Source organism: Schistocerca gregaria, chromosome 5 (genome assembly GCF_023897955.1).
Source record: "Schistocerca gregaria isolate iqSchGreg1 chromosome 5, iqSchGreg1.2, whole genome shotgun sequence".
NCBI lineage: Eukaryota > Metazoa > Arthropoda > Insecta > Orthoptera > Acrididae > Schistocerca > Schistocerca gregaria.
This window is the reverse complement of record NC_064924.1, coordinates 148,844,567-148,871,802: the sequence shown is the minus strand read 5'-3', so window position 1 is coordinate 148,871,802 and position 27,236 is coordinate 148,844,567. Positions and strand designations below refer to the sequence as shown.

At 43.3% G+C, this 27,236-nt stretch overlaps 1 protein-coding gene across 1 annotated transcript in view; it reads left to right on the top strand.

Moving 5' to 3' along the window:
- Positions 1-23,002, top strand: part of LOC126273266 (monocarboxylate transporter 1-like) — a 59,774-nt gene extending 36,772 nt beyond the window's left edge. The window contains exons 4-6 of the mRNA XM_049976810.1: positions 12,989-13,300; positions 20,444-20,635; positions 22,878-23,002. Of these exons, the coding sequence (XP_049832767.1) occupies positions 12,989-13,300; positions 20,444-20,635; positions 22,878-23,002 (629 nt within the window). The remainder of the gene's footprint in view (positions 1-12,988; positions 13,301-20,443; positions 20,636-22,877) is intronic.
- The last annotated feature ends 4,234 nt before the right edge of the window (positions 23,003-27,236 follow it).

The following is a 27,236-nucleotide window of genomic DNA, read 5'->3' as shown; positions in this document are numbered from 1 at the left end:
CGTGATGAAGTCGTAGTAACAACGATTACCAAAGCACAAAGGCATATGAAACATTCAGAGAGATTTATGTGTTAAAAGACTAGATAAAGAAGTTATGTGGTTAGGTCTCAAGGACGCATTCGAAACATTGAAGAACTATGGCTTGGGTTCAGAGGAATAGTTGATCATGGACTTGATAGATATGTACTTAGCAGATCCGTTCATAATGTGACATTCCACGTTATACAGCTATTTTTAAAAGAAGACAGAGACTGTTGTAAAACAGATGTTCTTATGTTGTGAATCACAGTAGAGCAGCGATTAGGAGTCTAACAACACTTTATTACATAGTCACAGAATATACAATACAACAAGTCAAAGATACGTTGTCCTAAGTGTAAACAAACAGCCTCTCACTCGCCTGAAGTACATCACTCCGTGACATCCTCCCCACCCTGGTCGACCTCCAAAGGTACAGCCAGCTGCACAGGACGACTAATGATGTGACCTTCTGGCGTCCAGAGTATTATCGTTCTTACCCTGCCGTCTCTTCCTGGTACTTCCTTTTCTATCCTTGCCTTCTTCCACATACGTCGCGCAGGAAGGTCCTCTTGGATCAGCACGATGTGGCCAGGGCGAAAGGGGATGACTCGTCCCGATGGGCGTTTAACTTCATGGTAGCTCGGGAGCTCCAATAGGTATTCTTTAATCCAACGGTTCCAAAAACTGTCACAGAGTTTCTGTCTCAGTCGGAATTCCTTTGTTAAATTGGTATTCGCTGAAGGCTCTGGTCCCGTCGGAATAGTTGTAAGTTTTTCTCCGGTGAGTACATCAGAATCATCTCGTGGTGTGATGGGCCTGGAGTTCACCGCGGCTTCGATACTGATCAAGGTGGTGTTCAGTTGTTCCTCAGTGATCTTTGCGAGTCCCAATACCTTCCGTAGGCAACACTTTATAGTGCCCACCATTCCTTCCCACCATCCTCCCCACCAAGCCGCCCGGGAGACAATGAATTTCCACGTAATACCGTCGTGGGCGAGGAACTGATACGTTTTTGTGGTGGTTAATGCCTTCCAAAGTTGGGCTAGTTCCATATTCGTGGCGTGGAATGTTTTCGCGTTATCTGTATATATCATGTGGGTAGTCAGCGTCTTCCGGCGAATCGCTGAAGTGCCATAAGAAACTTGTCTGTTGGCAAGTCTGTACAGAGTTAGAGGTGTACAGCTCGTGTGGTAGCACATGTGAAGAGAGTGATATATGACTTGTTCGTTTCTTTCCCCACTTTGATGAATAGTGGGCCAGCAAAGTCTATTCCGGTTACAGCAAATGGTTTGGTAGGCGAAACTCGTTCAGGTGGCTACGGTGCTTCGATCTGTTGCCCTCGTGGATTCTTCAAGATCTTGCATGAGAGGCATGAGTGTAGGATTCATTTGATGGCCTGACGAGCTCTAAGGATCCAATATTCGGTTCGCAGTTCAGATAGTACAGCAATTACCAAAGTGATGTGTGTCTCTCGAATAACCAATTCTGTGAAGTGGTGGGAACCGTCAAGCAATACAGGATGGTTTTGTTCCCTATTTAGGCTAGTGCACTGCAGTCGGCATCCTAGACGTACCAGTCCACCTCCCACGAAAGGATTGTGTGGTGCGAATTTTGACTCTTTTCGCAATGGTAAGTTATTCTGAAGTGAATTTAATTCGCTGAGGAAGGAATCTCTCTGGCCCACTCGTATCCAAAACATTTTGGCAGTTGATAATTCTGTGGCTGTAAGTTGTCCTGAAGATTTATTCTTCTAACGAATGTTGTGTAGGAATCGGAGAGTCCATGCTGTACCAATGAGCTTCCAGTATGAGCTGAATTTAAATAAGTCCTGAAGGCTGGTTGGCGTAGATATCGTCAAGACTTGGCTCTGAGTTTTATTCCTCTTTTCTTCGGGAGGAAGTCGTACCATCGTTGAAGTATCGTTTGGCCAGCATTCAGGAGAGCGTGTAAGCCAAGGCGGCCCATGCCACCAAATATCCAGAGAATTCATTTGGTAGCCGAGGAGTCCACGTGAGAGGTGGTCAACAGAATTGTCTGGTGCTGATCAGTGTTCCCATTGCGTGGGGGTTTTCCATCTGTTAGGATCACAGCTAATCCAACTTAGTGTTATTGTAGAATCCGTCCACAATATCGCATGGGCAATTTTAAAGTTTGGTGCGAGGCAAAAGTAACACAATAGTCTGGTCCCAATTACTGCCGCTAGAGTTCGTGTCGAGGCAAGGTCACCTTCTTAATAGGAGCAAGTCTGTTCTTGCTGCAGGCTAAATGGGTTACGATGTCATCATCTAAGACAGTACGAATGTACAAAGCTGCTCCATATGCCTTTTACGAGGCGTCACAGAATACGGGCAGCTGAGAGTCTCTTCCATGAGCTGTAGCTATCCATCTAGGGACATGTGACAATGAAGGTAAGCTAGATATCCAAGTGCGCCATCGTGCCCCTAAGTCCCAGGGCATAATTTTCATCCCAGCCAATTCCTCGGCACCATGTGACCTGGAATAGCAATTTCCAAACAAGAGAAACAGGGGAAAACAGTCTGAGTGGGTCATAGAATTTATCTGTAAATTGTAAAAGGAATCGTTTGGTGGCTGGCTCTTCTGACGACCTTCTGATGATTTCGCTACGATACAGAAGTAGTCACCTGCGGTGTTCCACTCTATGCCTAAAACTTGAGTCTGGGTGTGAAATTCTCGCCCTTCTGCTCTCCAGATAGTTTCGAGTTTTTCACAGTTGGTAGCCCATTTTGATAAGGGGAGACTGATCAATTTCATTAGGGTTACAAGTTCATAGTATATAGTTATCACCAAATTATCACCTTCTACTGAGATCACAAAGTCGTCCATGTATGTAGTCTTGTTTGCAAGTGGCACTACGGTAGGAAATGCTGTCATACACTTGTCGGCAACTTCTCTTAGCGTTGCAGAAATTAAAAATGGGCTGCAGGTCAGGTTCAATGGGAGTCTGTTAAAACGGTATTCTTTTAGTTCGTCCGTCGTTTGTAGATTTCCTGTTTGATCCTCGCGAATTTTGAACCAGAAGAATCTGGTCAAGTCTTTGTCCTTTTCGTTCAAGATTAATTGAAGGAAAGCTTGTGTGATGTCCGCGTACATAGCAGTAGAATATAGTCTGAAACGCAATAAAATTTCCAGAATCTGTGGTAATAGGTTCGATCCTACTTCTAATACCTCATTCAGAGAAGGAGTATTGTTTAGTGGTTCCGTATTTCTCCTTCCTCACTGCATGATGAGGGAGATAAAATAGCTTCTTACCTGATAGTGGGGTGGGAGCGACCTCTACTTGCCCCTTCGTAATGTAGTCTAGCATAAGATCGAAATACATTAGCTTAAAGGTCTCTTGACGTTGAAATCTTTCCCAAAGGTACTTGAATCGTTTTTCCGCGATCGGTCTGTTACTCGAAAGCACTGTACGTTGTCTTTTGAGAAGTGTAACCAATGCTCGATGATCCTTTATAGAGAAAGATGCTCTAAACTCTTGAAGAAGTCTCGTATCCTTGTTGTTCACAGGTGGATCTTGATCGGCAGTAATCCCTATAGTTTCCGAGTCCCAAAAGCGTCCGAAATTATTGTCCGAGTGCACAGGAGATCGGTCAGTCTGAGCAAAATTTACCACGGTTGCATGCACTCAGGCTTGTGACTTGTTACCACTGAGTATCCAGCCAAACAGAGAAGGAACTAACGCTAAGGTATCAGAGATGCGTATGGGCGAATTGTGCTTCACTACTATCCAATAAAAATCGCCTCCTACAAGAATCTGCACTGGAAGATTTTCTGTTGAATCGGTTTTCGGATCTGCTAGTGTAATCTTACGGGCATCTGGTAAACTCTTTATACGTTGTGGAACCGAAGTCTGGTGAGGAATAACGTGAGTATTTTCGAAGCCAGTAAGTGGCACTGAAGAATTCATCCAAAGCCCCTTCATATTAAACTGAACAAGCTTGCGATGGCGTGGGCGTGTAGGGTTTGATTCAAAAAACAAACGGCTAGTTCTTGTCGGTCTACCGTTTGCAGTTTCAGATCATCAGTCAGCGATTTTGGTAAGAAGCTGGACTGACTACCTGCGTCCAGTAGACATCGCGCAGTCCTGCTAAGTCCTGTAGGTCCTGAGACGCATACTTGAGCTGTCTGGAGGTAGGTGAATCTGTGGGGAGCGACAGATACCTTTCCCACGGAAGTAACGTATGTCTGACCCGCAGGACTCACAAATGGACTTATGATGCAGTTTTTTATGGTTAACACACCGAGTCTTTTCTTTCTTTTTGAAATTTGACGCTTTGTGCCCACTTTGAAGACAAAGAAAGCATCTGTTTGCTAGTTTAAATTTATCTATTCGATTTTTAACGTGTAGGATCTTCTTGCGGTTTTGCGCCCAATGACCGCAAGATTCGCAAAAGACGCAGAATGGTTCCTTTACGCTGGTAGCCTTCGGAATCGATATTTTAGATTTCGCGTGTACGTGAAGTGTTGACGCTGTGGGAAGCTAACTAGTAGTTGTGGAAAATTCACCTCGCCTGTTCTGCATGGTAAGCGCCCCGTCGACTTCCTAGTTCAGAAACTCTATCAGTTGCAAAATGTCCCCTTCGCATATTCCAGTACGTTTGGCGTGAATTATCCAGCAGCGGCATATGTCTTCCGGAAAAGAGCGTAAAATATTCGGCGCGAGGTCTCGGCCATACCAGTTCACGTCTTGTCCAAGTGCCCGGAGAGCTTGAATATGTCGCTAACATTCAATGGATGCTGGCTTACGTTCCTCTGGGATGGAAAGCTCAATTGGTTTTATGGCTCCGAGATAATCTAAGTGGGCTTGAATTATTCGATCCTTGTTGCCATAACGCGCTCGGAGAATCCTCTTCGTTTCAGCGTACGGCTCGGCCGTCACCGCAATACCGCCCACTAAATGCTTTGGTTCTCCCGAGAGATAGCCGCCAAGAAAAATGTGTTTATTAATTGTAGTTACCGACTGCTGAAACTGCTCCCAGAATCGTGGCCATTGCGCCTGAAAAAGGCTCAAGCTTGATCGGCGGGAGTTTTACTGAAGCTGTGGGATCACTCACTGTTACAGATTGTACCTGCGGATTGTCGCGCGATTATTTATGTCTGCTGCCGATTTCGCAAGCTGTTTCTCTATTTCGTGAGACAATCAAGAAATTGTGAGTTTCGCGGTGTCTATATAACCTTCGCATTTAAGAACATCTTCTTCGTATTCGTCATCGTCTAACAACTCGTGAATATTATCTTCTAACTTAACGAGGGGGTTCAGAACGCTTCCCAATCTTTCATTGTAGTATTTATAATCCTCGATTTACGATGTGTCTGACAACCTTGCAGCTTCCGCTACGAATCACGAAATGTTTGCCCCTTCTCTCATACGTTTTCTCTTTAGAGAGTGTAATTGTGCTTCTGGTTTGTCGTCTGTCAGGTCCATTCCGTCCGATTACTCCAAAGTTTAAAGCAGTGTCGGTTCAAAATGATTCAAATGGCTCTGAGCACTATGGGACTTAATACCTGAGGTCATCAGTCCCCTACAACTTAGAACTATTTAAACCTAAATAACCTAAGGACATCACACACATCCATAATCAAGCCAAGATTCGAACCTGCGATCGTAGTGGTCGCGCGGTTCCAAACTGCAGCGCCTGGAACCGCTGGGCCACACCGGCCGGCAGCAGTGTCGGCTAGTGATGAGCTGGACCTAGTAAGGTGTTATCTTTGGATCGCTAGTCGAAGTAGTTCAATTGATGGTCGCTAGATGCCAGCACTAGTCATAAACAAAAATAACCTACAAGCGTAGCGTAGGATCGGATAATTCGTTAAAGCTCTAATCGAACAGCTACAAAAGCAGTACAGAGCGGCAATAATGTAATCAGTTGCCTTTACAACTGGCACTACAAAACATGTCTCGTGATAATTCAGTTCAACTTAACTGTGCCTTCATGTGGCTGTCGTCGATGAACTTGTTGCGTGGTGTGACGAATCGCTGCCGTAAGCCCCCTCGTAGCATTGCCGCATGACGTGCGTCCAGAATTCGTGGTTCACGACGGCAATCGTGGAAATTGTATCCCGGGATTCGGCACCAAATTCTTATGTCGTGAATCACAGTAGAGCAGCGATTAGCAGTCTGACAGCATTTTATTTCATAGTCACAGAACATACAATACAACATGTCAAACACACATTGTCCTAAGAGTAAACAGACAGTCTCTCACTTGCCTGAAGTACATCTCTTTGTGATAGGTGTAAAGCAAAGCATATGACTTTAGGCAGGAAAATGCCGAATGAAACGCGTTTAGCTGTCATGAGGGCAAACCCCTAATCCTTCAACGACTACCGTAGCACAATATTATCGAAATACCTCTAACAAAACGTAAAGAAGTTCTGGTTAGATGTAAAAGCTATTAAAGGTAATGTCCAGAACTCACGGACAAAACAGGAAGTGAAATTGAAGGTAGCAAAACAAACGCGAAAACGAAGAACTCGATTTTCAAATTTTCCTTCACAGAAGAAAATCCAGGAAAACTGCCCCAGCTTAAATCTTGGACGACGGCAAATACGAGCAATTTAGATATTAGTGTTCGACGTGCTATGTAACAACTGAAATCGAACAAAGTTTAGGGACGTAATGGAGTCCCTAACTGATTCTATACTGAATTTGCGGCTGTTAACCGTAATCTATCTGAGACCAATCGATCAAAAACCGTGCCCTGTAGTTGCAACAAAGCACAGGTACACCAGTATACACGATAGGTAGCAGAAGTGATCCGCGTAACTACCGTCAAATCATCTTAATAATTTAGTTATTGTGGAGTCTTGAAACATATACTAAACTAAAAAGTAATCAGGTACTTGAACAAAATGGCCTCCTCCATGCCAACCAGCATGGATTCCAGGAACACAGATCATTTGCACGCAGCTAGCACTTTCGTCACAATACATTCAAAAATCCATGGATGGCGCGTAGATGCAGTACTTCTTGATTTTCAAAAGTATTTGTTCAGTAGCACACCTACACTTATTATCTAAAGTACAATCATATGGTATATCAAGTGTAATTTGTAAGAGGTTGGAGGATTATTTGTTAGGAAGGATACAGCATGTTATCTTGGATGGAGAATCTTCGATAGATATATATTTTATATTAGTGATCTTACAGTAAATATTAACAGCAAACGCTGATTTTTTGCAGCTGATGTGGTTATCTGTAAAGAAGTACTGTTTGAAAGAATCTGCACAAATATTCGGTAGGACCATCATAGGATTTAGAAGTGGTGCAATAATCGGCAATTTGCGTCAAAGGCCTAGAAATGTAAAATTCTTTATTACACAAAACGAGAAACACGTTGTATCCTATGACTACAGTATTTGGAGTCTTTCGTGAAATCGGTTAACTCAGACAAATACCTCGTCACAACCATTAGTAGGGATATGAAATAGAGTGATCAAATAGTGTCAGTCGTAGATAAAACAGATGGTAGACATCAGTACATTAGTAGAATACTAGGGAAATACGGCCAGTTTACAAAGGAGACTACTTACAAACAGCTCATGTGAACCATATTAGGATACTGCTCAGGAGTGTGGAACCTGTATTAAATAGGACTAACAGGGGAACACTGGACGCACACAGAGAGGGAAAGCACGAACAGTAACATGGTTTTTTTTTTTTTTTTTTTTTTTTTTTTTACCCTTAGGAGGGCTTCACAGAAATGGTGAAGCAGCAAAAGTGGCAGACGTCTGAAGATAGTGACAAACGATCCTAAGAAAGTCCACTTACAGAGTTTCAAGAAATGGCATTAAATGAAATTATAGGAATATACTACAAACCCCTGGACATCGCTCGCACACTGGTAACTAGGACAAGATCAGACTATTTACAGCCATGCACGAAGGCGTATAAACGATCGTTCATTCCACAATCCATTTCTGAATGAAATGGGGATACACCATAGTAACTGGTACTAACCCCTGCCATACACGTCGTAACGGTTTGCATAGTATGGACGTAAAAGATGTAAATGTGAATTGTCCAGTGTGTCTGCAGGGAATGGTGTACGATTGACAGCCATGTAATGCAGTATAAGAACACTGGTAGTAAAGATATCGCGACAGTAAATATAAATGCATGACCAGTCTTGTCAACACCAGTCGGTTTCAAATGCGGCAAAAATTTCCCTGAATACAGGTCTACTTCGTTCATTTTCCTGACGTGCAGCGCACTGAGGTGACAAAAGTAATTGATATCCCCTAACATCGTGTCAGACCTAAGGTTGCCAGGCGTAGTGCAGCAACTCGACATGGCATGGACTGAAGAAGCCTCTGAAGGTCCCGTGCAGAAATACTGAACTATACTGCCTCTATAGGCGTCCATAATTAAGAAAGTGTTGCCTGTGTAGGATTTTACGCACGAACTAACCTCCCGATTACATCTTATAAATGTTCGATGGGATTCATGCCAGGGGATCTGGGTGGCCAAATCACTCGCTCAAATTGTCCAGAATGATCTTCAAACCACTCACGAACAGCTGTGGGTCAGTGACATGGTGCACTGTCATTCATAAACATTCCATCGTTAACTGGGAACATAAATTACGTAAACGGCCGGAAATGATCTTCAAGTAGATGCACATAGTCATTTCCAGTCCATGACAGGTTCACTAGGATCAGAGGACCAAGTCAGTTCCATGTAAACACAGCCAACACCATTATGGACTCACCACCAGCTTGAAAACTGCCTTGTTGACAACTTAGATCCATGGCTTCACGTCATCTGCTCAACACTCGAACCCCTACCATCACCTCTTAGCAACTGAAATCGGTACTCAGTTGACCAGTAGTTTAGGGTCCAACCAACATAGGAACGAGCCCAGGAGAGGCGCTGCAGGGTATGTCGTGCTGTTAGCAAACGCACTCGCGACGGTCATTTGCAGCCATAGCTCATTAACGACAAATTTCTCCGCACCGTCATAACGGAAACGTTCGTTGCATGTCCCACATTGGTTTCTGCGGTTCTCAGGCAGTGGTGTTTGTCTGTTATCACTGACAACTCTACACAAATGCCGCTGCTGTTGGTCGTTGAGCGAAGTTCGTCGGCCACTGCGTAGTCAATGGTGAGAGGTAATACCTGGAATACGATATTCCTGACACATGCTTGACACTGTGGGTCTCGGAATATTGAATTTCCCCATGTCTACAGGGCGAGTCACCTAACAACGTTACCGCTGGATATATTTCGTAAACCACATCAAATACTGACGAACCGATTCCACAGACCGAACGTGGGGAAAGGAGCTAGTGAAACTGTTTAATACAAACCATACAAAAATGCACGGAAGTATGTTTTTTAACACAAACCTACGTTTTTCTTAAATGGAGCCACGTTAGTTTTGTTAGCACATCTGAACATATAAACAAATACGTAATCAGTGCAGTTTGTTGCATTGTAAAATGTTAATTATATCCGGGGTTATTGTAACCTAAAGTTGACGCTTGAAACCTCCGACGTTCAGTTGCGTGTTATTACAAACACGGGTCACGGTCGGCGAGCAGCATCTGCAGGGACATGTTTACGATGAGAACCGTGTTTACGAGTGTGGCTGTAGTGCACTGTTGTGGTTTTGCCTAGCTGTTGCAGTGTCCGCAAGTAGCGCTTGCTGCTATCGTTATTCTGCATTCGTCTCCGCACGCAGACCAACTGTAGTACACCGTGTTACCAGACGTCTGTGATAGTGTAGTGTTGTAGGAACTGTGAACGTGGTGTATTCGGACTCTGAAAAGGCGGAGATGATACTCATCAATGGCGAGTGTCGACGAAATGCAGCTGAAGCCTGCAGGGTGTATGCAGAACGGTACCCGGACAGAGAGCATCCAACGTGCCGCACATAGCAAAACATCTACCGCCAACTGTATGCAACAGGTATGGTTGTAGCACGCAAACGGGTCCGTAACAGGCCCGTCGCAGGAGAAGCGGGTGCAGTTGGTGTGTGAGCTGCTGTTGCCATAAACCCACACATGAGTACACGGGACATTCCGAGAGTCGGTGGACTGAGTCAAAGTAGTGTCATGCGCATACTGCATCGTCACCGCTTTCACCCGTTTCATGTGTCGCTACATCAGCAATTACATGGTGATGACTTTAATCATCGAGTGCAATTCTGTCAATGGGCATTAACAAAGAATGCGTTGAAGTTCTACTGGCTCAGACAGGTAGAGTGACAGCGACCGTGGACTGTAAACGTATGGTGCGGAATCATTGGCGACCACCTCATTGGTCCTCACTTCATTGCAGGGGCCCAAACAGCTGCTACATACATCGCGTTTCTACAGAATGATCTGCCAACGTTGCTCGAAAATCTCCCACTGGAAACGCGTCGAAGTATGAGGTATCAGCATGATGGTGCACCTGCACATTCCGCAATTAACACTAGGCTGATCCTTGACAGGATGTTCGACGGGCGTTTCATAGGACGTGGAGGACGCATAATTGGCCCGCCCGTTCTCCTGATCTTACACCTCTGGACATCTTTCTGTTTGGTACGTTAAAGGAGAATGTGTACCGTGATGTGCCTACAACCCCAGAGGATATGAAACAACGTATTGTGGCAGCCTGCGGCGACATTACACCAGATGTACTGCGGCGTGTACGACATTCATTACGCCAGAGATTGCAACGGTGTGCAGCAAATGATGGCCCCCACATTGAACATGTATTGGCCTGACATGTCGGGACACACTCTATTCCACTCTGTAATTGAAAACGGAAACCACGTGTGTACGTGTACCTCACCCTTCATGGTAATGTACATGTGCGTCAGTGAAAAAGACAAATAAAAATGTGTTAGCATGTGGGCGTAATATGTTGTTCCAGTCTCTTCTGTACCTAACGTCCATCACCGTTCCCTTTGGATCCCTACGTAATTCGGTGCTCTCCGATACACACGATGGAACAGCGGAGGAGTGGTACTCAAGCGTCAACTTAAGGTTACAATATCTCCGGATGTAATTAACATTTTACAATGCAACATACGGCACTGATTACGTATTTGTTTATGTATTCAGATGTGCTACTAAAACTAACGGGGTTCCTTTGAAAAAAGTAGGTTTGTGTTAAAAAACATACTTCCGTGCATTTTTAATGGTTTGTATTAACCATTTACACTAGCCCCTCTCCTCACGTTCGGTCTGTGAAATCGATTCGTCAGTATTTCATGTGGTTTACGAAATATATCCAGCGGTAATGTTAGGTGACTCACACCTTATAGTTCTAACTACCATTCCACGTTCAAAGTCTATTGATTCCCATTTGGAAACTTTTCATATGATTCACCTGAGTTCAAATGCCACTCCCGTCAGTGCACTATCCTTTTATACCTTTTGTACGCGATACCACCGCCATTTGTGTATGTGCATATCACTACCGCACTGCTTTTGTCATCTCAGTGTATCAGAGGAATTGCATGCAACGGGCATACAGCGCCATGTACTTATGAAAAGGCCTTTGCTCAAAATTGGCACATACGCCTACGGTTCCTCAGTGGGTCAAACTTGGAAGGTAGACCGTTGTCGGGCAACACATAGTGTAGTGGCAGTTTAGCGATTTACAAGTTATTCAAGTCATCAGGTGCACTGAAACCTCTACCAGGCGTTGAACCTTTAGTTTGTAGAAGATCTGTCACTCGTCGGAAGTACTTCTTTAATGTTTTTGTAGGTTTCTTCATACCAGGATGTGTTTCGACAGTCATGTGTTGCCCTGTTGTCTGTATCTTTGTGACGAGTATGCTGTGGGATTTCCTATCTTTAAAAATAGCAAAAGTCACTTTCAAAGAGTTGCATGTATACTTTCCTTTTACGGCAAACGATAAGTCACACTACTAATCTGATTTCATTACATTTTCCCGGGGACGTGTTGAGTCTCAACCTTATTTCTGATAAGCTGAAGTAATGACTTAAAACTTTCTCCAAGGATGGGATTTCAACTCAGGTCTCCAAAGTAGGGGGTACTATCCACAATACCACTGTGGCACTATGGCATATCCAGCTGCACGGAATACCCTAGTCCAGTGCCCTCTACAAACCAAATTTCAATTCACATGTCATTCCATCTTTAATTTCCCCTTTTTAAATTGCCAGTATTACTGAGGTTTTTTGATACTAGAACAGCTCACCAGATTTGCATGTAATACGGAAATCCTGACTCTTCCTCAGGTGTAGGTGATCTACTGATGTGATGAAATTAAATTTTTTTGACAATTGAGTCTCAACTTTATCTTCATAAGGATAAAAGCTCAAGCAATGAATTAAAATTTGAACTACAGTTGAATCTTGAACACAGGTCTCCTGGCACTGTGGCTAACACAGCACCATGGTTGACCCACTACATAAACCACATCTGAGTCCCAAAGAATGTGTTTAATGCAGTCTCGAATATCGGTTGAAATGTAGAAATCAACATCCCCACAGTTTGGTAGTTCTGTGGGACCTAATCAGTAATGCATGGTTCAGCTGAAGAAACTAGTGAACTCTGTTCATTGCCTAACTGAGGCCTTTAACAAGGCTAGAGACGGTGGTAGGTATTAGGTTGAGCCGGCCGCGGAGGTCTAGCGGTACTAGGCGCTCAGCCCGGAACCGCGCGACTGCTACAGTCGCAGGTTCAAATCCTGCCTCGGGCATGGATGTGTGTGATGTCTTTAGGTTAGTTAGCTTTAAGTAGTTCTAAGTTCTAGAGGACTGATGACCACAGATGTTAAGTCCCATTGAGCTCAGAGCCATTTGAACCACTTTTTTTCTTCAATTGTAGACATTATCCTTCTTTTCCTTGTAATCCTAGACAACAGTAATTTCATTCTCAACGCTTGTGAAGACTGGAGAGAATTTTTTTTCCACCCGAAATAACGTTTATAAATTTTTTGGTTGAATAATCCACATTTAAATTTAGACTAAATCCTCGTCTTCCCAGAGCCCAAATCAGCGTGGCGTCGTGTGATCGCCTTCATGGACCTGGACCTGCTGCAGAACTGGGTGTTCTTGAACGTGATGTTTGGCACAGCGTGCATGGTCGCGGCGGCCATCAACTTCTCGCTGCTGCTGCCCTTGTACCTGCAGCGCCACCTCCACCTCTCCATGTCAGACACGGCGCTCTGCCTCACCATGATAGCCGGCGGCGACTTCGTGGGCCGGCTCGCCGTGCCATCCTTCACAGACCGCCTCAAGATCAAGCCGCGACTCACCTTCTTCGTCGGCGCCGTCGTCACTGGCCTCACCCGCTCAGGTCAGCAACCAAGAATCTTTTAAAAACAACACTACCAACGAACATAAATTTTTTCGTATTTCTACTACGAGAGTTTCGGTAAACAGAAAGGTCTCGTGAAACGCTGTATTTTATCTCATGTGCCCGAAATATTATCATGGAACCAACATTCACTACTGATGCTCAAAGCAGTAATGAGCTGAACAGTGCTGAATCCAAAAATCGAAATTACTGCAAGTCAGCCATTTCACTGTAGGTTACGCTAGTGTGCATATTTATGGAGCGATACATATACACTCCTGGAAATGGAAGAAAGAACACATTGACACCGGTGTGTCAGACCCACCATACTTGCTCCGGACACTGCGAGAGGGCTGTACAAGCAATGATCACATGCACGGCACAGCGGACACACCAGGAATCGCGGTGTTGGCCGTCGAATGGCGCTAGCTGCGCACCATTTGTGCACCGCCGCCGTCAGTGTCAGCCAGTTTGCCGTGGCATACGGAGCTCCATCGCAGTCTTTAACACTGGTAGCATGCCGCAACAGCGTGGACGTGAGCCGTATGTGCAGTTGACGGACTTTGAGCGAGGGCGTATAGTGGGCATGCGGGAGGCCGGGTGGACGTACCGCCGAATTGCTCAACACGTGGGGCGTGAGGTCTCCACAGTACATCGATGTTGTCGCCAGTGATCGGCGGAAGGTGCATGTGCCCGTCGACCTGGGACCGGACCGCAGCGACGCACGGATGCACGCCAAGACCGTAGGATCCTACGCAGTGCCGTAGGGGACCGCACCGCCACTTCCCAGCAAATTAGGGACACTGTTGCTCCTGGGGTATGGGCGAGGACCATTCGCAACCGTCTCCATGAAGCTGGGCTACGGTCCCGCACACCGTTAGGCCGTCTTCCGCTCACGCCCCAACATCGTGCAGCCCACCTCCAGTGGTGTCGCGACAGGCGTGAATGGAGTGACGAATGGAGACGTGTCGTCTTCAGCGATGAGAGTCGCTTCTGCCTTGGTGCCAATGATGGTCGTATGCGTGTTTGGCACCGTGCAGGTGACCGAGGCACACATTGCCAACACCCGGCATCATGGTGACGGGAGCTATCTCCTACACTGGCCGTACACCTCTGGTGATCGTCGAGGGGACACTGAATAGTGCACGGTACTTCCAAACCGTCATCGAACCCATCGTTCTACCATTCCTAGACCGGCAAGGGAACTTGCTGTTCCAAGAGGACAATGCACGTCCGCATGTATCCTGTGCCACCCAACGTGCTCTAGAAGGTGTAAGTCAACTACCCTGTCTAGCAAGATCTCCGGATCTGTCCCCCATTGAGCATGTTTGGGACTGGATGAAGCGTCGTCTCACGCGGTCTGCACGTCCAGCACGAACGCTGGTCCAACTGAGGCGTCAGGTGGAAATGACATGGCAAGCCGTTCCACAGGACTTCATCCATCATCTCTACGATCGTCTCCATGGGAGAATAGCAGCCTGCATTGCTGCGAAAGGTGGAAATACACTGTACTAGTGCCGACATTGTGCATGCTCTGTTGCCTGTGTCTATGTGCCTATGGTTCTGTCAGTGTGATCATGTGATGTATCTGACCCCAGGAATGTGTCAATAAAGTTTCTCCTTCCTGGGACAATGAATTCACGGTGTTCTTATTTCAATTTCCAGGAGTGTATAAGTCCACTTATTCATACAAAGCATAATTGCAGAATATGGTGCCACACAACGTGACACTACACAAAACTGGCACTAATAGCATAGGCACATAGGGAACACACACGACACAGATCTGTAAGTCCACAATAGTGGTGATAAGTTGCGGAAACCGTCCCGAAACACATGTGCTACAAAACGCCACTGTTTCCTGCTCATGTACCCCGACATCAATATGAGGTATGATCACCATGCACACGTACGCAGGCCACACAATGGGTAGGCATACTCTGGATCAGGTGGTCGAGCAGCTGTTGGGGTATAGCCTCCCATTCTGGCACCAGTGACAGTCGGAGCTCCTGAAGTGTCCTAGGATTTTGAAGAGCTCCAGCGATACGTCGACCGAGAGCATCCCAGACGTGCTCGATGGGGTTTAGGTCTGGAGAACAGGCAGGCCACTCCATTCGCCTGATCTTCTGTTTCAAGGTACTCCTCGACGATGGTAGCCCGGTTGGGCCGTGCGTTATCATCCATCAGGAGGAAGGTGGGACCCACTGCACCCCGGAAAAGTTGGACATACTGGTGGAAAATGACGTCGCGATACAACTGACCTGTTACGGTTCCTATGTCAAAGACATGCAGGGGTGTACGTGCACCAGTCATAATCCCACCCCACACTCCAAACCACGACCTCCATACAGGTCCCTTTCAAGGACTGATGAGACGATACCTGGACTCGTCTATGAGCATAACTTCTGACCACTGTTCCAATAACCATGTACTGTGTTCTCGACACCAGGCTTTACGGGGCTCTCCTGTGACCGGGGGTCAGTGCAATGCACCTTTCAGGTCTCCCAGCGAATAAACTATGTCTGTTTAGTCGTCTGTAGACTGTGTGTCTGGCTACAACTGTTCCAGTGGCTGCGGTAAGGTCCCGAGCAAGGCTACCTGCAGTACTACGTGGCCGTCTGTGGGCACTGATGGTGAGATATCGGTCTTCTTATGGTGTTGTACGTTGTGGACGTCCCGCACTGTAGCGCCTGGACACGTTCCCTGTCTGCTGGAATCGTTGTCATAATCTTGAGATCATACTTTGTGGCACACGAAGGACCCGTGCTACGACCTGCTGTGTTTGACCAGCCTACAGTCGCCCTAGCATTCTACTCCTCATAAGTCATCAATATGTGTTCTTTGAGCCATTTTCAACACACAGTCACCATTAGAACCTCTGAAAACGTCTGCACACTTACTCGCTGCACCGTACTCTGACACGGACCAACACATCTCTGCGTATGTGGACTGCTGCCAGTACCACTGTGCGACGACTGCAGGTCAAATGCACCACATGGTCATACCCCGAGGTGATTTAAACGCCAAACCACCAACCAGAGCGCTGTTCCACCATGTATCAGCATTATCCTTAACTTATGAACGTGAGTGTATTATTCCTTCTATTTTTTGTGTGATTCGAGATACAGAAACGAGGCTTTCAGCAAATGTCAGTAATTAGAGGCTCATGTAATTTTTTTACTTAGCAATTGTTTTGACTTTGTATCAACTGAGACGTAGAAACATGTTTACTTTACAGAACTATGTGCCTTTCTTAACAACATTTAAAAGCTCTTGCAAACAGAAGTACAGTGATATAACGCTTATTGAGGACAGTCCATTGGGGTTGGCAATACTACATGATGAGCTCTCATTAGCGGCCACGTCTCACATTAAATTAGTGTAGCACTATCTTCTGCGCCATTTAAATACTTATTCGTGATATATTTTTAGAATCTTCTCGATTTTAATGTGCAACTTTAAATCCCTAAGACAGCTTATATCGAAATTCTGTTCCCTGCTATAAAACGCTATTCTTTGTTTTTAAAAAGGGGTTATGTACGGTTCATGTATCATGACTGAATATAGAACTGTATGATAACTAATTTTTATTGTCTTTCCTTTGTTTTAGCTTTGAGTTTGTTTGAACGATAGTAGTTTTGACATTAGTTTTTTGTACTTCCTAGTTTATACAATAATTATATTTCCAGTCCTCTGGCCAAATTTGTATTACTTTCTCTTGTAGTGCAATTCGGTATGCTTCTTCATCTACAAGCTTTGATGGTGTGACAATTATTACAATGTTGCTGTTACCAAGGAAGATAATCTGTACTCGCTTATAAAATTCTATGAAGTCATTTATATAAAATAAGAGCAATACTTACAAAAGTAATAAACGTCAAGGCACTGTTGTGCTTCGTCAAGAGTGTTAAATACCTTTGAGAGATCCAAAAATATACCTCTCACATTTTCACCCTTTTCAAGTGCGCCAAGTACCATTTCTTCCTTCTCTAATGTGGCTTATACAATAATGGTACCACTTTCAAAACCAAACTGGGCAACGTTGAGAAGAACATTTTTATTTATTATTGAAACATCCCCTTACCAAAATCTTATAAATGGCAGTGCTGGAAAACCCCTACGTTATTTGATTTTCAAACAGCTGAGCAAAACTGAACGTACTCAGACATTTCTCTCTTTACTTATTCTGATCATCACTGAAATGACACACAATATTTTTTTAGCACAACGCAATCTGACTTTCAATAATCCCTACAAAATAATGGCCCTGACTAACAATAACCTATCCCTTTCATGAATCACTTACCTCACAAAAATTTTCATTACTCAAACTACTGCAATGCAGCGTGCGTCAATACTGGCAGCTGGTTAAAAGATTCCAACTACTGAAGGCACTAACTACTGATGGGCATAGTTAGCAAATGAAAGATTTTGATAGAGAACAAACAATGTATTTACCTTAATAATGTTCAAAAGTCATCTATCAGTTCATGATATACAGTATTACAAATTTACTCTTTCTGATGGACACACGTCCAGATAGTCCGCTCTCAAAATTCTGCCATCTCTTTCCCCACATCCACCACTGCTGGCGGATCACCTCCAACTGCACAATGCTATGCGCTGTTCACAAACAGCAAATATTCCAACAATGCAAACAAGCCACAGACTGCACACAGCACAGTCAGTGATTTGCATAGAGGGCGCTACGTTGCGTTACCAATATAAAAACCTAAACAGCCTACTCACATTATTACTTCGTCTCTTATAACTCATATTTTCCCTACAAGAAAAATCAGTGGCTTGTAGTTTCGTATGTATTTCGCATTCTGTATAGGTCTTTAGTGATAACCGAACGCTATCCCATACTCTGGGAAAGTAACCGATCAAAGTAACCCACTTAATTTGTTTGTTGAAGGAACATTGAGTAAAAGAGACACCGCAAGAATGTAGAGTGTTACAAGTAGCTAGGTAGTGTGACTGTGCAAGATGACAGCAACGAAAAGATTAATCTGTAGAATAACGACAGAACTTTAAAAGTCATTAGACGCCATACACAGATGTGCCGCAAAGATAGAAAAATGTAACATGGAGCAGTGCTATACACCCATTTTGTCTTATACTACATAAATACGGATAATGAAGGGCGAGTAAAATTGGAAAGACGAGGGAGTGCTGTAGACAACTTCGAGGATTCCAAATTAATGTTTCCAGTAAGGAGACAAAAATGAGGCTGAAGGGAATACAGGAAAGTTACGAGGTGTGGGGAAACAGCCGGAATACGACAGAGAAGGTGAAAAAAAAATTAGAGTGGAAAGATGGTTGAGAAGCTTCTGTTTCCAGTTGACTCGTTCCAAGCCTGTAGACAGTACTACAGATTGTTGTGGTTGTGACAGTCGTGGTGATGATAACGATGATCCCTTCAGCACCGATTGACAGTCCATGCTTACTTATGTACTTTCAGTTTTTCGACTTTGGTATTTTTCCTCACCTCATTCTATACCAAGTGTAAAAATATACTTAGTACATAATGTTTTATGTTTATTACGTACGTTATGGGGTGTTTGTAAACTCGTAGCAATAATGAAAATAATGATTTTCTAATGTAAGTGATCTCAGTTACTTCAGTTTTTGATCCAAGAGTTATCTTATTTTTACTTACACTTCGAAAGTTTCACTGTATCACATTCCCTTCCATGTTATATTTATTTTACTGTTAAACATAATACAGGGTGATTCAAAAAGAATACCACAACTTTAGACTCTGCAACGACAAAAGGCAGAGCTAAGCACTATCTGTCGGCGAATTAAGGGAGCTATAAAGTTTCATTTAGTTGTACATTTGTTCGCTTGAGGCGCTGTTGACTAGGCGTCAGCGTCTGTTGATGCTAAGATGGCGACCGCTCAACGGAAAGCTTTTTGTGTTATTGAGTACGGCAGAAGTGGATCGACGACAGTTGTTCAGCGTGCATTTCATACGAAGTATGGTGTTAAACCTCCTGATAGGTGGTGTATTAAATGTTGGTATAAACAGTTTACAGAGAATGGGTGTTTGTGCAAAAGGAAAAGTTCTGGACGGCCGAGAACGAGTGATGAAAATGTAGCACGCATCCAGCAAGCATTTGTTCGCAGCCCAGGAAAATCGACTCGCAGAGCTAGCAGAGAGCTTCCAATTCCTACGAAAAAGGTTAGTTATGAAACCTTATCGTCTGAAATTGGTTCAAGCACTGTCTGCAACTGATAAGATTAAAAGAATCGATTTCTGTGATTTTATCCTTGCACATATGGAAACAGATGAATCTTTCGTTTCAAAGATTGTGTTTAGTGGCGAAGCAACTTTCCACACTAACGGGAAAGTCAACCGTCACAATCTCTGTATATGGGGCACTGAGAATCCGCGGGAAACAACTCAGTATGAACGTGACTCGCCTAAGGTGAACGTTTTCTGTGCAATTTCAGCCAATAAAGTTTTTGGTCCCTTTTTCTTCGAAGGTGCTACTGTAACTGGACTACATTATCTGGAGATGTTAGAGAATTGGCTGTTCCCTCAGCTCGAACAAGAAGCACAACAATTCATATATCAGCAGGATGGAGCGCAACCACATTGGCTCTTATCTGTCCGTAACTACCTGAACGTCAACTACCCGAGGCGATGGATCGGCCGCCAGACAGCCCGTGACAGAGCACTTCATCACTGGCCTCCAAGAAGCCCTGATCTTACCCCCTGCGATTTTTTGTTATGGGGGTATGTTAAGGATATGGTGTTTCGGCCACCTCTCCCAGCCACCATTGATGATTTGAAACGAGAAACTGTTACGCCTGATATGCTACAGAGAGTGTGGAACGAGTTGGAGTATCGGGTTGATATTGCTCGAGTGTCTGGAGGGGGCCATATTGAACATCTCTGAACCTGTTTTTGAGTGAAAAAAAAAACCTTTTTAAATACTCTTTGTAATGATGTATAACAGAAGGTTATATTATATTTCTTTCATTAAATACACATTTTTAAAGTTGTGGTATTCTTTTTGAATAATCGCCCTGTATTATCACTTAGCCACGAGTTCTATATCAGCCTAAATGTAGCTTTAAATGCACCACTGCCACTGACTTAGCTTTGCTACTGGCCACTGTTCTTCTGTGCAGCGATAGCCACGTCTTCTGGCATGGTGGCGCTGTGCGTGTGGAACGCTCTGTCTGGATTCTCTCGAGGCGCCGCCGTCGTCAACGTAAACCTGTGTGTCGCCGAGGTGTGCCCCGAGCACAAGTTGCCGGCCGCCATCGGCTTCAACATGGTCTCCTGCGGCATCCTGTTACTCACCATCGGACCTGCCATAGGTAAGGAAAGCATCATCACACACACGAAAACAGTACCAAACGCACTGGAAATAGCCCTGATCAATAAATTTGTTTTCAAATATTTTTGAACTGACATTAATTATGAAACTGAGTGATATACAATGGCCATTTCTAATATCTGAGGAATAGTGAAATTTGCAAGGGTTTTATTATAAATGCTGATTTAGGTACTTGACGCATGTTTTCTCCAGTCTTACAAGACAGCATATGAGCTCATCATTGTTCGCTGTATCGACCACTTCGTTATGTGACCATTAGGTTGGCTTTTACATCTCAGATTTCCCAAGGTTCAACGAAACAAATCCAAAGCAACCTGAACGACCATGAAATTCTGAAATTTTCACCCTTAAGCTGTCTTCCAGGTAAATCTCTTTTAATTATTTCATTAGTATTCTCTTTTAAACACTAGACCAGCATATTATTGCTACTATTCAGTAACAGACATTAAATCTTTAGTTCCAGTGTCATGTGATTTATTATTGCTAAATTATGAATAAAAGTTAATCTTTCCGTATGGGTTATATTATACGATTTTACACAAATACTGTTAGATAAACTCAGAAAGTTTCAAAACATATCTTTGCTTAAACCGTACATACAGAGAAACTAGTGGACAGCTGGAACCAAAAATGTAAGAATATGTGGTTGCACTATATCTTTTTAATATAACTCGGTGATGGCCAGCTGCTCATGGCACAAAATGAAGAAGTAAATTAATGGAGAAGTTTAAGAAATGGGCCTTCATCTAAGCTTTAATTTAGAAAAATATGTGGTATCTGGGGGAACAAAAAAAGACTTGCCAAATACCTTGAGCAATAAATCACACAGGATACCAAACAAAATAGGGAAATTAATTCAAGAATAAATTCTGGAAAGTTAAATATTGGGATATTAAATGGTATGTTACGGAAGCAACATATTAGAAACAAAACCTTCAAAACAATTGTTATAAGCACTATAACATATGGATAAAGTGTATGGACAGTTAAATGCCAATTCATTAAAAACCTGTTGGCGGCTGAGATAGATTTACGGAGACCGTGTACAGGGATACCCAGGCGGGAAATGGCCGCAAATGAAGTCATCGGTACCAAAACGGGTATCAGAAGTTCGATTGTCGATTTGGTCATATGGAATGTACATGTGAAAAGCGTATCCACCACGACTGATTGTGGAACGGAAACCAACAGGAAGGAAGAGAAAGAGCGTGCCCACCGACCACATTGCTACCAGAGATTCAGACGTTAAGTACAAGAAGAAATATCTACGACAATGTACGATCTTGTGTTACTGGAAAATGTAAATACATTGTCAAACTGGGAATAATAATAATATAATAGTAATAAAGTTATAACGTTATCATTAGAATTGGTGCTGTAATATTATTATTTCATAAATTTATTTTATAATGAATGTATTTTTAGAACTTCATTTTCATGCTTTACGTATTCTATAACCGAAAATGAAGTTATCTTTGCGGCACGAATTTTTAGTAGCTGTCATGCCGCTGTCGAACCCTCGAGATATAGAAGTTTTTAGGACAATTTATGAGACTTGAAGTTTAGAACAAAGGTGAACGCAGCGTTGTTGATTCAAAAAGCTTCCAGTTTTTGGTGAACGCATGTTTTCCTGCTAGGACAACTGACAACGGCGATGATAAGCTACTCAAACTATGCGATGAATGGACACATGTAGAGAAAAATTGATCAGAACTGCCGACAAGAAAAACGTTGCAAATGACTCCTGCCTGGCAGTGTGTTAACAACGGCTCCATTTGACAAATAATGAGTGTTTATTACGATGTTATCATATTCTTATATTATGCGGTGATCCAATCTTCGCTACAAATTTTATTTGTCTCTTTTATTTAGTTTATGGAGATAGATAAATTTGATGATGGTCATAACGATCCAAACCTCTCACTGAAAGAAATAAATTTGCGATTATACATAGTTTTTTCCATATATTCTTAAGCAATTATTGTCTAGGCGCATCCACTCTTTGGACATTAATACCTGGAAATGGCGTAAATGAAGAAAATCTTTTAAGCATGTGACTGTAGCAGCACTCTATTTTTAAGGGGACTCAGATGACTTCCTCGCGCTCAACAAGTGTTACAGAAATAGTTTACTTGAATTATGTGTTTAGTTCTCTTTCCTAAAACATGTGAGTGGCTTAAGCAAAATGGAGTCGTTATCATATTCCTTACTTCCATTTTCAGGTTACGTCCGTGACGCGACAGGAGACTACCCTCTGTGTATTCACCTGCTGACCGTGTTGTTGCTCGTCGCCATGGTTTCTTGGCTCCTAGAGGGGGCCGTGCTCTGGTGCCGCCGAAAGAGATGACTACAGACTTACGTTAGCAATGAAGAGGTCCATACGGAGAAGGATGGTGTTTCTCTTTGCATCCGAAGAGGGACCTTATATAAGAAGCATTCTTGCGCGTCAACACCTATGTGAAATCTCATACTGTAGTGAAGCTATAAACAGGGTGTCATTTTGATGATTGTTAACTTCTAATGAAAATTGTTATTTTTCAGTATCTATGACGAAATATGAGTTGTGGGATTATGTGGTACTGTGACCACGTACATAATGCACTTTTGTTGAGTTTTGGAAGATCTGTGAAGTTGTAAAATATGGAAACGGAGCTCTTAGCAAAATGAGTCTCTTTCGTCAGTGAGCTGATACGATATAAAATGGAAGAGGAGCTAATTCCTGCAGAAAAAAGTGTTTCCTTACTAATAAATACTTCTTTTACAATTTTTTAATCCATGTATCTGGATTATCACGCTCCATAATTGAATGAATCTATTGAACGATAGAGTTACATTACTGTCGTGTGTCTACATTTGTTTGATAGAGTTACATTACTGTCGTGTGTCTACATTTGTTTGCTACTTTCTTTTAGTCTGATATCTAGTTACGAGAACAGACCTAATGTTCCATATGAGTTGGCGTGAATACAGCACGTAATATTTCAACAAAATTTCGGATGTGACAGTACAACGGAGCATTGAGGTGTTTAAGGGATAAAAATCTACATACGATATCTACATACAAAATAATAATTTTTAAAACCGCTATATACTACCTTTCGGTCATCTGAGGCTGAGACATATGTTCTACCGGAATCCAGAAGCCACATGCAACTGATCTATTGCACTATGCTGAATCGTTACACCATTGCTGTAGTAATTTGTAATTGTGGAGTATACTACTATACAGACTTACGCTACAATACACTGGTGTACTTAATATCAGAACTAAGCTAAATTTTTCTCTTTTGTCTGAATAGTTAGCCCCTAGCGCGCTGGACGCAACTTCGCTTTTACAGACGTATCCTATAAGACACTCGTCACAGCTTTTTGGACATTTAGTGTTGTTTTAAAATGGTGTGCCTTGACTGCCGTTTTGACTCTTGGCAATAGAAAGTCGGACGGAGCGATATCTGGTGTATAAGGTGGCTGTGGTAGTAATGAAATTTGTTTTGAGGTTAAAAATTGCTGTACTGACAGAGCAGTATGGGATGGCGCATTATCGTGATGCAGAATCCAATTATCAGCAATGTTGGCACGAACACGAAGAAGTCTTCTACGAAGTCTTTCTAAAATTTCTTGGTCGTTTCATTGGTTAACTGTTTGTCCAGGAGGCACCCACTTTTTATGAACAATTCCCTTGGAATCAAAGAAGCTCACAAGCATGCCTTTCGCGTTTGACTTTGACATGCGAGCTTTTTTTGGTCTGTGTGATCCATTTGAGTACCATTGCGAACTTTGGCGTTTTGTCTCTGGATCGAACTAAAAAAAAAACCAACTTTCATCACCAGTGATAACACGGCTCATTAATTCTGGATTGATTTCCATTTGCTCTAACAGATCGGCTGCCACATTTTTCCGTGTTTCACGCTGTTGTGGCGTGAGATTTTTGGGGACCATTTTTGCACAAATCTTTATCATACCAAGATGTTCAGTTGTTATCAGACGAACCGTTTCTCGATTGATGTTCAGTTCTTCTACAATCATTTTCACGGATAATCTTCGATCAGATCGTACGAGTTCAAGCACCCTGGCCAAGTTGACATCCGTCCGTGAGATTGATGGTCGTCCACTGCGGTCTTCATCTTCAACATTCGAACTGCCTTTACTAAACATTTTATGCCAACGAAAAACTTGAGCTCTTGACATAGAATCCTCTCCAAAAGCCTTCTGAAGCTTACCATAAGTTGTCGTCGTGTTTTCACCCAATTTAACGCAAAAAGAAATGGCATACCGCTGCGCAATGTTATGCGGTTCCATTTCCGTGACGGGAGACACAAATACATGTTAACTTATTACAGAACATGTCCTGACTGAACAGTTGCATCAATGTGCCGCTTGGACTAGAAGCTGCTTGTAGTCCAAGGTCAAAGGTATTGTGCCTACACAAGCCTGCAGGGTTGCCACATCTTGCAAAGAAAATCAGTCTCATTAGTTTATTGTCGCACCGCGTATGTCCTCTTGTTCGTTATCTCTCGACCATGTAGACTTGAAGATCATAGGCTTATATTTTGGCTGTCACCGAATTCAGCTTGTGCCATAGTTGCCAATCCCGTATTATGTAACAGACGGTTGTATTAGCAAAGACGTTCCTATTATGTTGTATTACATATTGTCTAATGGCACAGTCCCAGACGTTGTGGTTTGAGGTGCTGACTGCTCCACATTCACAAGCGCCTGTGGTGCTTTGCATTTTCAGTAAGTAGCTGGGACATGGACTGTGTCCATACAAACAGTGTATAGCTCTCTTCGTAGGATAGAAGAATGACATTATCGATGTTTCTTTCATATTAGCAAGGGATTGGCTTGTTCTCCTCTCTGTTTCTGCCCTGTCCCAGATTTCTGGCCATTTCCTATCAATGCTTTCCCTTATTTCCTTATTGGGTGTGGCTAGCATCGTATTCACCTTTTTGGAGTCAATACTGTGCACCTCGCTTACGGCTAGGTCGAGACGTAGCAGCCCTAGTATCACGAGCAGAGCCTGAGTCGGCGTTGTATACGCACGCATCAGGCGCAGGAGTACCTACGTTACTGCTCGCTGTAGTGTCTGCGTGGCCCCTACCATTCTGGCTCTATGAGCCCAAACACTCGAACCGCAGCCCACAATAGCCTTTAAGACTCCGTTGTGGTATGAAGGCTTCTTTGGTCAAATACTGCTATTTTGTTCAGTATTTTAGTGCGTCTGTGGCAGACAATTCCTGTATATGAATGGAAGGCTTCCTTTTTCGTCTGTGGTTATATTATACTTCTTTCCTTTTCACAAATTGGTGATCTATTCTGATTGTGCGTATTCTCGGTTTTGGTAATGTTCCGTTTAGTAACATAAATCGTTTTGTGTGATACTGCCGTTAGTTTGATTTCTACGCATCAACTGCTTAGTCTATGAATAATTTCCTTACTGTTTTCGTCTAATCTAGCCCTTGTGTTCGCAGACACTATAGTCAGCACGTCGTGTGCGCTGGCGATGCAGCCTCTACTGTTATACTTTGAGTCTGGTTGAGAAGTGGCTCTATGCTAATACCTCAGAGCTCTGGACCAGAAACAGAACCCTGCGGGCAATCTTTGGTGACTTTTTCACGACTGTTTTTCCGGAACATTCCGATTGCGCCTCTCTGTCTGTGCCATAATTTCGTTGACTGTTATGGAGACACCTCGGGCTGTCCATCAGGTTCAGTCTTTTAAACTGGGCAGGCCACCATCACTTACCTATCGCCTCAGCTATATCAGTACCTTTATGCCTATAACGTACATGCCATCTATTATGTTCACCATATGCATTACGTGATTTATAGAACACTCGGTGGATTTCCCTTTCCTAAACCATACTGCAGTGGGCTCGTGGCTATGTCTCTGATCCCTCAGGCGACGACATAGAAGCTTCTCCTGCACTTTGTCAAGAGTATTTACTAAACGAATCGGCCTGTAATATTTCGGTTCTCTTGGGTCTCAGGGTTCTGTAGCTCAAAAAGCAAAAACGGAACCCTATTAGGATCACTTTATTGTCGATGCTTCCGCCCGTCCGTTAAGAACCTTTATGTCAGGAACGGGTAGGGGTATCAAGATCAAATGTATATCAAATACTGAGGTCTACAGTCATATAGAGGTTTAAGTGATTTAAGTTCCTAATTCAATCCAGGCAAACGATACGGCCATTTGTTAAGATCCACTTTTCTCAGGAATGCGTAGAAGTATAATGTTGAAATTAATGTCAAACACTCTCTGAAGCCCCGAACTACCCAGTGTTGTAAAAAATTAAGGCTTCTAAGCTATTGTCAACAAAAGATACAGCAATTTATGTCACCTATTTTGATACCCGCAAGCTCACTCAGAAAAGTCAATAATGTACTTTCCATGCAAATAATTAGGTTTGTACAGTACTGTCAGAGCACGAATTCTGCTCTCACGTGTCTCGTTTCATAAGTATAATGAGATTCGAGGTTTCCCAAATCATGGGCAACTGTCCCTACAGAGATATTCCTTTAATAGCACTGACATATGTGGCACAATTAGGCACACTACCTGATGCAACACATGCCGTAATT